Source organism: Paroedura picta, chromosome 2, assembly GCF_049243985.1.
Source record: "Paroedura picta isolate Pp20150507F chromosome 2, Ppicta_v3.0, whole genome shotgun sequence".
NCBI classification, from domain to species: domain Eukaryota; kingdom Metazoa; phylum Chordata; class Lepidosauria; order Squamata; family Gekkonidae; genus Paroedura; species Paroedura picta.
In genome coordinates this window covers 274,823-287,011 of record NC_135370.1, presented here as the reverse complement: position 1 = coordinate 287,011, position 12,189 = coordinate 274,823, and the positions used below count along the sequence as shown (strand labels likewise).

General features: G+C 45.0%; 1 protein-coding gene across 4 annotated transcripts in view; it reads left to right on the top strand.

The window, feature by feature from the left end:
* Positions 1-12,189, top strand: part of AOX1 (aldehyde oxidase 1) — a 143,022-nt gene that overhangs the window by 94,851 nt on the left and 35,982 nt on the right. For 3 of the 4 annotated variants that reach the window (XM_077319115.1, XM_077319114.1, XM_077319117.1), the window contains exons 28-29: positions 1,418-1,546; positions 7,998-8,072. In XM_077319115.1, the coding sequence (XP_077175230.1) occupies positions 1,418-1,546; positions 7,998-8,072 (204 nt within the window). The remainder of the gene's footprint in view (positions 1-1,417; positions 1,547-7,997; positions 8,073-12,189) is intronic. The other variant, XM_077319116.1, reaches the window with a different exon arrangement.

The window sequence follows — 12,189 nt, the reverse complement described above, 5'->3', positions numbered from 1 at the left end:
AACATCCATCTGCAAAAGAGAGCTGTGGGTGAAAGCTGCCTTGTCAGTGCCATGTGGGCATGAATGCTAGTGAGGAGTTCTGTAAAAGTAACTGGATAATTCCCAAGGTCTTTTTGTCTGTGTGTGAGAGAGAGAGAGAGAGACGCACACACAGCCTTTCTAACAAGCTTATTCCTTTATTAGCTCAACTTGAATTGCACATATGACAGGATGGTCCTGCTTCATCTGGAAGCCCTATTCTACCCTGCCCACTCCAAGGGGTTCCCAACTCTTGGATAGACCTCTCTCTCTCTTTCTCTCTCTCTCTTGGCGTGGCACTGCGCAGCTGCTGCTGGCAGCGCCCCTCAGCGAGCATTGGGAAATCAGGGGTGCCGGCGGGAAAGCAAGCAGAGCAGGGGCTCAGGTGGCAGTGACATCCCTCAGCAAAAGACTACCCCCCCCCCCGGCCTCAGTAAAATTGTCAAGGGTTGACCGGTCCCCAGTGATAAAAAGGTTGGGGACCACTGCTCTAGAGGAATAGCTGCCTGCCAGATTTCCCCCTTCCTTGGCTCTATAATAGCATCTTTGAGCTGGAGGAAGTCTGTGGTATGGAGAACATCAGTATGAAAAGTTAGAAAGTATTTATTAAATTGAAAATGTTTACATTTTTAGCACCAGACCAGACCGAACAAGAGTTTCTAAAGGAAGTTGGTAAAACATAGTCCTCGGTCTCTCTCACTAAAGATGCCCTAAGTAAAGGTAAAGGTATCCCCTGTGCAAGCACCGGGTCATGTCTGACCCTTGGGGTGACACCCTCCAGCGTTTTCATGGCAGACTCAATACGGGGTGGTTTGCCAGTGCCTTCCCCAGTCATTACCGTTAGATGCCCTATCAGGTATTAAAATATAGGACAGGCTCCTTAGCTTAAAGCTTTCTCCAGCTTTCCAGGATGCACCTCCAGATGTGAGATAAGAGGCCTGTTTGCCCTGATGGATGCCACACAAAAGAGAACTGTCCCTTGGTGCAAAGGGTTTTTATCATTTCAGTTTCTCCATCCACTGACCAGGTCAATCTGGGTCAGAGAAGCACTTCCTGGGTATTATTCCTGGTTTGCTCTCTAGTTTGCTCTTTGTTTTCCACTTAGAGAAAGGAGAATAGCTTGACTCACCACACTGTCTATGGGAGGGCGGTATAAAAATCTAAGAAGATAAAATAAAAATTAATAAATGTGTATGAAGGTGCATCTGGAGAGCAGTTGGACTGATTCCCTGCCTCTTGCCTGATTTCCGTTCAGAGCGGGAAAGAACTCTTAAAATATTCAGTTTAAATTTTCACAGCAGAAATGTATTTCTTCACAGCAAATGTTATGTTCCTTCTCAGTTTGAGACTGTATAATTCCTAACAGAAGTCATGTTATCCTTGTTTTCCAAACAAAAAGGTTGCCAGCCATGAATTAATGATACCCGTGTCTTTCATTCATATTTTTGAAAGAAGTAGTGTTCCAATACCCAATGCTATCCTCACAGCCGGATCTATTGGGTCAGAGGTCAACGCTAAAGCTGTTCAGGTGAGGATATTTCCTTTGTGTGGTTATCATTTCTTGTAAAGAACATCTCTAAACAGGGTTGCCAGCCTCCAGATGGGGTCTGGAGATCTCTTGCTATTACAACTAAACTCCAGACAATAGAGATTAGTTCCCCTGGAGAAAATGGCTGCTTTGAAAGGTGCAGTCTATGGCATTGTAACCGGCTGAGGACCCTCCCCACCCCCACCTTCCCTGGGTTCTGTCTCCCAGATCACCAGAGAGTTCCCACCCCAGAGCTAGAATCAGGGTGTTTCTATTCCCACCCCCCCCCCAGCATTTGCAGACCCCTGTCTCAGAGAAACCATCATTCCTGTTAATTTCAATGGAATTATTGTCAGAAACAACCCATGTATTTCTGCCATGATTTAGTAGTTTGTAGTCTTGTTCTGATTTAATGCTTTGCCATGCCTGAGGGCCATTCCGCACAACGACCAATGTTGCTAAATGTTTGCAGTATGCAGAAACGCTATATTTAATAGTGGAATTTCATCATTCCACACACCTTCAATTCTAGCGGAATATTGAAGTCCCAGTAGCGGTCTATTAATTCCCCACAGGCTTCCAGTCTCATCGGAATCGCAACAAAGGAGGCGATATTTTTCCGCACTTCTTCCCGCCCCCGGCCGTCAATCAAACAGAACAGCCAATTAACTGTTGTGTTTCTGCTCCTGAAAAGCCCCTTTCCCTTTAAAAACATTTTTTTAAACCCCAAAACACCAGTAGCAACAAATATTTGTTAATTCAATGTCTCAGAAAGGCCTTTTTCGCTGGCGTAGGAGCTTGCGCTTAATCGCTTACACGCTATTCAAGTAAAAAAAAAATCCTGATGGGGATTTGAACTCATCCAGTGCAGCTAAGTGCCTCTCAACAACCTCTCTATCCATGTTAACCTGCCACCCAGACACTATCCCTTGGCTACTGCCATCTCTAGATGTGCCTAAACACTTTGACCTGTGGGAAAAAACAGATGTAAAATAGGCACTAAACCTTTCTGCTTTCTCTGCATCCTCCGTTAGAGTTTGTCCATCCGCACCCAACAGTGGGCCTATTGCCTCCTTTACTTTACGTTTGCTCCTGAAAAATCTTTTTTTGTTACAATGGGCTCCCTTTAATATCTGCTCCATTATCTTCACCACAACAGAGGTCAGACTCACTGGTCTGTAGGCTTTACAGGCTTATGATCCTGCCTTGGTCCTCAAGCTTGGACTTCAACAGGTCTATAGACACAACATATGTTATATGTTCTACTGCTTTCCGTGGGCTTAAGCGTCTCTAACATGCTCTGGAATTGATCCTGTAGTATTAGCTACTAAAAAAATTGAGATTAAGTTGAGAGCCAGCTGTGGTGTAGTGGTTAAGAGCTGCAGTTTATAACCTGGCAAGATAGGTTTGATTCTCCACTCTTCCACCTGCAACCAGCAGAGTGACTTTGGGCTAGTCACAGTTCTGATGGAACTTTGCACAGTTCTGATGGAAAGTGGCACAGTTTGGTGGCTATGTCATCTATGGTGTTGTTAGAAATTGTATTCCTAATGGCTTGTAATCCATCTTTGTGTGGGATGTTGGTATACAGGGATTCCACATCCATGGTGGCTAAAATGATAATCTTGCATAGTTCTTTTTTGCATTCCTGTGTAGGGCCTGAGTCCAGTTGTTTGTAAACGGTGGCATTTGAGAGCTGTCTTAAAGCCTCCTGGATGTAGTCTGATCTATTCATGAAGACAACAGCTCCTCCTTTGTCAGGTTCCTTAATTACTTGAATCCTTCCTTTAAAATAGTAAAGGTATAGGTAAAGGTAAAGGTAAAGGTATCCCCTGTGCAAGCACTGGGTCATGTCTGACCCTTGGGGTGACGCCCTCTAGCGTATTCATGGCAGACTCAATACGGGGTGGTTTGCCAGTGCCTTCCCCAGTCATTACCGTTTACCCCCCAGGAAGCTGGGTACTCATTTTACCAACCTCGGAAGGATGGAAGGCTGAGTCAACTTAGAGCCGGCTGCTGGGATTGAACTCCCAGCCTCATGGGCAGAGCTTTCAGACTGCATGTCTGCTGCCTTACCACTCTGCACCACAAGAGGCTCTTTTTAAGATAGTAAGGCTGATAAAAGAGTTTGCTATTGTGAATGTCTACTGCTTGATACTTCTGAGGTTTGTATGGTAGCTGTTGCATAGTCTGTCAGGAACCAGGACTCTTGATGAAATCCAGCATAGCTCCATAGAGTGAAAAGGCATTCAGTGAACAGGCATTCAGTCTTTATTGAAAAGAATGGCAGAGAAGGGGCAGAGATTCAGATGGGAAAATCTGGTTCACACGAGAGAATGATTCCGTAGGCCCGAAGCTCGTTTCTGTTCCCAGGGCTTAAATTACACACAGCTGGCTCCAGTCAGTTTTCCTTGCAAACCAAGGACTCAAAAGCTCACGCCTTGAATAAATCTTTGTTGCTCTTAAAGGTGCTACTGGACTCTGATATTATTGTGCTACTTCAGACCAACATGGTTACCCATTTGAATCAAGGACGCTAAAAGATAAGATGGAGCTTCCAGTGTGTGTGTGGGGGGGAGGGGGGGATGGAGATGCAGACTAGCCAGCAATAAACAGCAGGATGAGAGAGAAACCAGAAATCGGGGTGGGGAGTGGGAAAATGGGCAGAAGGATTTATGCCATGAAGCCACTGTTCTAGAGCAGACTGGGAGACAGGGGATGACAGTCAGCTTGAAGAGGGGATTGGATAAACATCTGGAGCAAAGGCCCACGAGTGGCTGTTATCCACAGGGCATAGAAGGAACACTCTGTCTGTGGCAGGGATACTTGGGGCCATTCCTCACCAGGATCTATGTGGCAAATTGGTTGCGGAACGAAAAAATGCCATTTTAAATTGTGGAATTTGTCGTTATGCATACCTGCCTTTGTAGTGGAATCCAGTTGCGTTTCTATTGTTTCCCACAGGTTTCCGGTCTCGGCAAAAATTGCTAGCCAGGAAGTTTTGTCCCGCCCCTGGCTGTCAAGCAGCCAATGGGCGGCCGTTATCATGATCCCCAAAAGCCCCTTTCCCTTTAAGGAAGGTTTAAAAAAAACACACACACATACGTTGCAACGAATCTGCGTTGATTCGTTGCAACGGAGAGACCCATCTAGCTACCATGTGGTGTTTGAGCTGCCATTTCATCATTGCCACGCTCCCCCTGAGTGAAAACAAAATACCCTCCCCTGCACAGGCACGATTTTCGGCCGAAAATAGAGTGAAAAATAAAGGGAAAATAAACCAGCAAACAGGGCTGTGTGTTGCTTGGTGCTTGGTGACTTAAAACAGCTCTGGGGAGGGACTAGTGTTGCAGATTGGTTGCAAGAGTTTCCAGAGGGTGAATCCACTTTTTGGGATTTCCCTGAAAGCGCTACAACGAAGTGCTTTTTGCGGATCAGTTTCAGGAGTGTTGCAGATTGTCAACGACGTTGTGCATAACAGCAAAACAGTAGCAATTTCAATTTGTAACCATTGTGCTATTTTGAACGAGTGCGGAATGGCCCTTGGTATTCTTGGTGCTTGGAAGGAAGCAGTGGGAGGACTTCTGGTGTTCTGGTGGCACCTGGGTTGGGCCACTGCTTATTTATTGTTCATTTATGTTCTTATTTCATGGTATTTACATTTTGTTATGAGCATTTAAATCCCACCCATCCTAAAAGTTCCAGGTGGGTTACACTAGAATTAAACACTATAAGTATCCTAATAGTATATGAAAATGAAACAGCAACCTCCAGTGTCCAAGTATATGGGGGGGGGGAACAAGAAGAAAAATTCAGTTTAACCACAAATCAAACAAATTAGTACAACAACAATCAGGATAGGTGGACCAAGCTGTTTTAAAATATGGAGAGATTTTTGCAAAATTGAAATTGAAATGAGTATTAAGAAAAGAATTGCCCATTGTCACAGGTACTAGCCAGTAGTTGTCCATAATAGCTGTCCAGCTACTGCAGTCTTAAATTCCACTGCTAAAAGCAATACTAAGAGGGGAAATCATTTTTTTCCTGTGACTATTTCAGAACTGTACCCTACTTATTTAGAAGTCAGTCTGATGGATGAATCCAGTGGATGAATCCTGAGGAGTTAAACTGTAGCCTTCCAACTACATGGTCCATAATAAAAATAGAGTCCAGTAGCACCTTTAAGAGCAACAAAGATTTATTCAAGGCATGAGCTTTTGAGTGCAAGCACTCTTCCTTAGACTAAATGAACAACCATAACTGTAGAGATATAAGGCAAAGGCAAATTTGCCCTATAATTTGCTTTTGCCATATATCTCTTGTCCATTTTAATGGGTTTTTAATGGGAATTTTAACTGGATACCTGTAATCCACCACGAGCCTGCTTGGGAGTGGCAGGTAACAAATTAAGTAATAATAATAATAATAATAATAATAATAATAATAATAATATCTCTACAGTTATGATGGTTGTTCATTTAGTCTGAGGAAGAGTGCATGCACTTGAAATCTCACACCTCGAATAAATCTCTGCTGGTCTTAAAGGTGATATTGGACTCTATTTTTGTTGTGCTACCTCAAACCAACACTGCTACCCACTTCAATCTATCCTTATGGATTGTCCATAATAGTCTTCTTTGAGGTGTCATTGAAATTCAAGAAACTATTCTGGAATAAAGTGGTTTCTGGTTTTCTTTTTGTTTTGTTTTGTTAATATTTTTATTTTTGTTATATATAAGCGCTTACAAAAAGAAAGAGAAAAAGAAACAACCAGATGAGCAAATAATTATTGATACATATAAAGGTATAGTCTGTTATTATCTTAAAGAAGAGAGAAAAAAGAAAGAAGAAAAAAATAGCCAAGTAATTAATACTTATAAGGGTACAATCTATTATTTTCCCAAATAATATATAGTCAGTTCCCATCGTATATCGGCCTTAACCTAAAGGTTACTGCTGCCTTTCCTAAGAGAGACCAAGTAAATGCTCCACTGTTCATCACATTCTTCAGGTGGTCGCAAAAGGTGAAATTGTGTTCTTTTCCATGATGTATCTGTTGGCAGGTCTTGAAGTATTTGTGTTTCTTTCTTTTTGTCAGGTCACACAGGGATCTCTCTTGATTGCTTCCTGCGTGCAGTCGCCTTTGAGTAGACTCTGTTTATTTTGTCGATCCGAATCACTTCCTGCTCTAAATAGACTTCCAGGCTTTCGGTGCTTTCCTTCCTTAAATCTGTTTTCCCAAATTCTTCCAAGGTGCTTTTGATTTTTTCGTTCCTAGCTCTCTCCCACTCCTGCTGATTAACTTCCAGACATTGAATTCTCGTTTGATGTATTGTTGGCTGAGTTGTGTTTTCATCAGATGTTTTTTTCAAACTGTCGGTTCTGTCTAAGAGCTCTTCCTTAGTCTTTTGGATTTCCTTTTCCACCTTGTTGACTGCTTTCAGTATCTCTGAGTTCCCTTCGCATAACAAATGAAAAAGCTGTGCCTTAGTTAATTTTTCCATAGTTCTAAGCAGTCACAGATTATAAACAGAAAGTCTCGTGAGGTCTCGCGGGACCACGAGCGATCCAAAATTATCAGTTTGTCGATCTCCGTATCAAGTCAGCGTCCCCCACTGAACTCTCTCCAACAAATCTTTAAAGTCTCTCTTTTCTTTAAGCTCTCTCTTTGTTTGTTTAACGAGTGTATTTATCTGGCTTGCCTCCCGTTCAAAGAAAGGATTCCCTTGTAAATTGGTTAAGGAGGGGGAGGAGGGCTGGTGGGAAAACATACAGGAAACTCACATTCTTTACTTTCGCAGACTCCAGCTCCTGTCAGTCTGGTAAGAGATGATCTGGGAAGAATGCAGGATCAGCTGGTTGTTTCAGGCTTAGAAGGTTATTTACGACTAGTCCAAGATAAAATATGGCGGTCGTCCTCTTGACCCGAAACGCTGACAGCCTGTAATCCGGGGAGATAAACTCCCTAAAGGATTGGAAACGGCCCCAAGAGTTCCCTAGGACTTCCTGGGTAGAAAGGTGAGGTGGGGTTTGCGTACCCCTCCTCTTTTCTGCCAATTGCTTCCACAATTGGCCCCTGTCAGGCTTCAGTGATTGCACTGCAATCCTCTCAGGACGACATCTTGGCCACACCCCCGGTTTCTGGTTTTCCATAATGGTAGAAAACAGTACTGCCAGGATTTTCTGTGCCTTACAAACCTCTTCCAAGGGCAGAAATTCAGCAGGTAAAGTCCAGCCCCCATCTGTATCTTAAACATCAGATGAAGTATCTCTCCAGGTTCCTCTCCTTTCCTGCTTCTCTGCTGTGTATTTCAGTAAAAAGCAGTTTATGGCTTTCTTATAACAATTCCCTTTGCAAAGGTAATGCATCCAGGTAATGTTATAAATTGAAAACCAGATCTTATTCTTGTGATATATTCATCCTGCTTTTCCATGCCACTTGTTCCTACAGAAGGCTTGCCAAATTCTCTGGAAGCGCCTGGAGCCAATCATTAAAGAAAACCCATCAGGCAAATGGGAAGACTGGGTAAGCCCCTGTGGAAAATGGCAGCTTTGGAGGAGATGGGGTTCTACGGCATTAGGCCCTGCCTGCCGAGGAGCTGGCCGGGCATGTCCACAGCTCTGCTTCCCAACCCTATTCTGCACAATTGCACCACTTCTGGGGTTTCCCGAAGACTGAAGAATGTCTCAGGGGTTTCCCAACAGTAAAAAGGGTGAGAAAAGCTTAGAAAAGTTGAGAAAAGACGGATGATCAGAATCAGCCTCTGGCAGGCAGAGTTCTAACCGAACCCCGCAAGAAGTGCTTGCTCTGTTGGCTGCTTTCTACTGTGCTGTATGTTTGGGTGCTCCTGATGTCAATTGGAGCACTGTGTGGTCAAAGCCCCCGCCCCCCCCAAAGAAAACAACAACAGCACTTGACCACGAGGGGATTTTTGGTGAATATAGCAGAGTTTGTCCAGTCATAGAAATGTAAATAAATCTCCCAAGATCTGTATTGCAAAAATGTAAAGTTACATTAATTCAAGCAGATCCAGTCCCCGTTCAGGTTGCACTCAAAAGAAGAGAAAGAAGTCTAAAGAGTACTTCTGCCACTCATGGCCAGCTTATCCAGAACCAGGTGTGGATAGGACAGCGCTGTTTCTACAGGAGAGCTCTACAGAGACTGGTGACTCCATGGAAGGCCATATAAAGCAAGGGAGAGGGGTCGGAGGGCAGCTCCCGCCCACCCCTCATCTCCCAACAATTGCTGGCAACCCTACCTCATAAGACAGTTGTCATTTACATGCCACTGTGGTTCCTCAATAGCCAGCAAAATGGAATAGGAGAATCACAGGGTTATCTTAGTGATGGTGGGGGTGGTGCCAAGGAATGGTGGTAAAGGCTGGATACGATCCTATCCTTTCTAGGTGATGCTCGAGGAATGTTTAGTGACCCCTCTACAGAGCACTTGCCAGACTCAGGGAAATTCCTAGAGGCTGTTTTTCCTCCCATTCTTCCATTTAATGAGGGCAGGAGGTTAGTCCTGCAGTAGGGAATTCCCTGCTGAGCCCAGGCACTTGGGAAACCTGGGGCAAAGCATACTGGGGCAGCATCACTGAGTTAGCCTTCATCTTTGCTTTCTTGGGATCAGACAACAAATTACACATTTGTTGTTTTAAAAGCCATTTGCAGAAGGGGGGTTGAGAATACAGAAACAATCTGGGAATGGCCATGAATCAGACATTTCACCCGTCCCAGTGGCATCCCCCACCTCAGTGACTTTTCTTGCTATGATTGGCGTCTTGGAACATGGCCTACTACTGGACTCTTCGTTCTACTTACTTTGATCAGTATGCGAAGAAGTGGGCAGTAATGTACAAAGGCTCATCCCCTGCTGCTGGATTCTCTCTCTTTTCGATTACTTTGATACCAATTATAGATATACAATTTGGGGAAATTTTAAAGTTACGGGGATAGAAAAAATCCCAAACTCGGCTGATAGTAATTGAAACATGTGCATAGGTCCTTATCGGCCATAAACTTACTTTAATTCTTGAACAACTTAAAAGGCATTATTTATAATTCAGCATGCAAGATTTGTACTGTCTGGCAGATTTATGAGCTTTTAAACATAAAATGCAACCGTTTTCTAGAAGCACCTAGATGGAGTGACTACACTCCATCCTAGAGAGAGATAGCTTCAAGCAAGTTGCTTGCACTGTGTTACCTTAGCGCAGGGGTAGTCAAACTGCGGCCCTCCAGATGTCCGTGGACTACAATTCCCATGAGCCCCTGCCAGCGAATGCTGGCAGGGGCTCTTGGGAATTGTAGTCCACGGACATCTGGAGGGCTGCAGTTTGACTACCCCTGCCTTAGCGTATGGATCTTAGCATATTTATCATCCAAAAACTAGAGGAAATAAATATTTCCTAGCAAACGAGAGAGGGTGTGTTGTTTTGGCAGGAGCAGACTCATGTCATCAGAACGGATAATGATTCTATTTAAGCTCTGTCAAGTCGCAGCTGCCTCCAGATGGACACGGGGTGCTCAAGGCTAAAGAGAACCAGGGGCATTCTGCCATTGCCTCCTCTGCACAGCAATCCTGGGGCTCCCCTGGGGGTCTCCCACCCGAGCATCAAGGAAGGCTGCGCTTTCTTGGCTTCCAGGCTCTGAGAAGTTCAGACTCATCTGGATTATTGAAGCTAGAAACACAGAAACTTTGTAGTATCGAAAACATTGAGCCCCAGCAGTGCATTGTCATCAAACAAAGAATAGTCGTGCTTGTTCAGCAGCACGTATACAAAAAATTGGAACGATTTGAACAAATATTAGTATGTGAATTGTGGATGCAGTTAATCACAGCTAAATAAACATGCTCTTAAAATACTAGGTGCACCATATTGGTCTTCCTACAGGGATTTTCATTATCTAAGGCAGTGGTTCTCAACCTTTTCTTTGCTGCGAACCCAGCTTAGGCACCGAAATCCAGTGGGGACCCAGCTGCCAGCTAGTGCTGCAGAGGCGCTTCCTCTGCCCCGCCCCCCAGCTGTGGCTATGGGCGACCCCCTGCAGGAGGTGACTGGAGGGCACTGAGGGCTCTGTCCAGGGGAGGGGGCTGCTGCCGCCCCCACCACTGCATCCACATTGCTTGCTGTCCTGCTACGGGCTGGGTCTTGCTCCCTGGCTTGCCGCTTCTCTCCTTTCTCCCTTAACCGTTCCGGGATGGGGGTGGGGGTTCTGCGGTAGCCCTGCTGCAGAGCACGCGGGGCTTGCCGAACGGAGTCAGGTGGGATGGGGCGACTTTGGACCTGCAGGGGGAGGAGGTCGCTTTCTTGCCAACTCTGAAAGAGCTGAGTGAAGCATTTTGGCGCATTCTTCGGCAGGCACTGGCGCAACTCTCTGGGCAGGCTGGGCAGCTGCAGAAGGAGCCAGTGGGGAGCTGAAAACCCATGTGCACACGCAAGGACATAACAAGGCAATCGATTCTGTGAAGGCTCAAGGGGGCGGCAGGTTACAGGGGATGAGTGATAGGGATGTGAGAGTCCTGCATAGTGCAGGAGGTTGGACTAGATGACCCACGAGGTCCTTTACAACTCTATTATTCTATGAGGCGGTGTGGAGACAGCCATTGCCATGGCTCTGATGCCTCCACCCACCTCTGCCTGCCTCCGCTGACACCACCCGCCTCCACTGCTGCTGCCTGCCGCCCACCACCATCACCACACGCCCCAACATGCTGCTGCCCGCCTCTGTGGCGGCGGGCAACCTGGCAACACCGGGGAAGGGGCCAGACGACCCCAAATGGGGTCCCGACCCCAGGGTTGAAAACCACTGATGTAATGCCATAGATTATTTTACATGAGAATCCTCATGCCACACACTTTGAGTACAGCTTTCTTTTACAAATAATATCACTTATTCCAAAACAGCAAATATTTTATAGAAGGTTTTTCTCCAGTGCTCTGCAAAAGTTCCAGTTTTTCCATGAGAAACATTGGAAAATCTATGGTGGGTAGGTGTTATGTTTCAGTTCTTTCCATTTCCCCCTTCGGTCTTTGTATCTCTAATTACTGCTCTGTGCAGACAACAGCTGGATAATCAACACATTGGGGAACTAGCCTGACCCCTGACCTTCACATGTTGACTTTCTGCAAAAGCCTGCTACAAGCAAATTGGTCAGTCCCCCAAGCACATTGATTGCATGCTGATTATTCATGATTTGTCATCTGTGCAGGCTTGGCATTCACTTAATTCTGAGTTGCACTAAGCTAGAAGAACTGAGAGCTCAAATGAAGACTTCCCCTAAAAATTCTTAAGGAGAAAGTAAAGGTCTTCTTCAAGGTCCATACTTTCTCACTGTGAGAAGCTTCAATTTCTAAATAAGGAACCTCAAAGAATGAAAGTTTATTTATTTAAGGAAAATGAAAGCATCTACAATGAATGCATAGGCAGGACTGAGATACAAAGCATAGAGCAAGCAATATAGGGGTTTCCTCCCCCTCCCCTGGGAATTCGAACCAGGCACAGTTCAAAGAAGTCAAAACATAGAGATAAGTATTTGGCCATTTGGAATAACGGGTCTGGGAACCATGGGGTAGGGGAAGGGAAGGAATGTGGAAGGAGGATAGGGAGGCATAAAACATAGTGGCAGGAAACAACCTTGG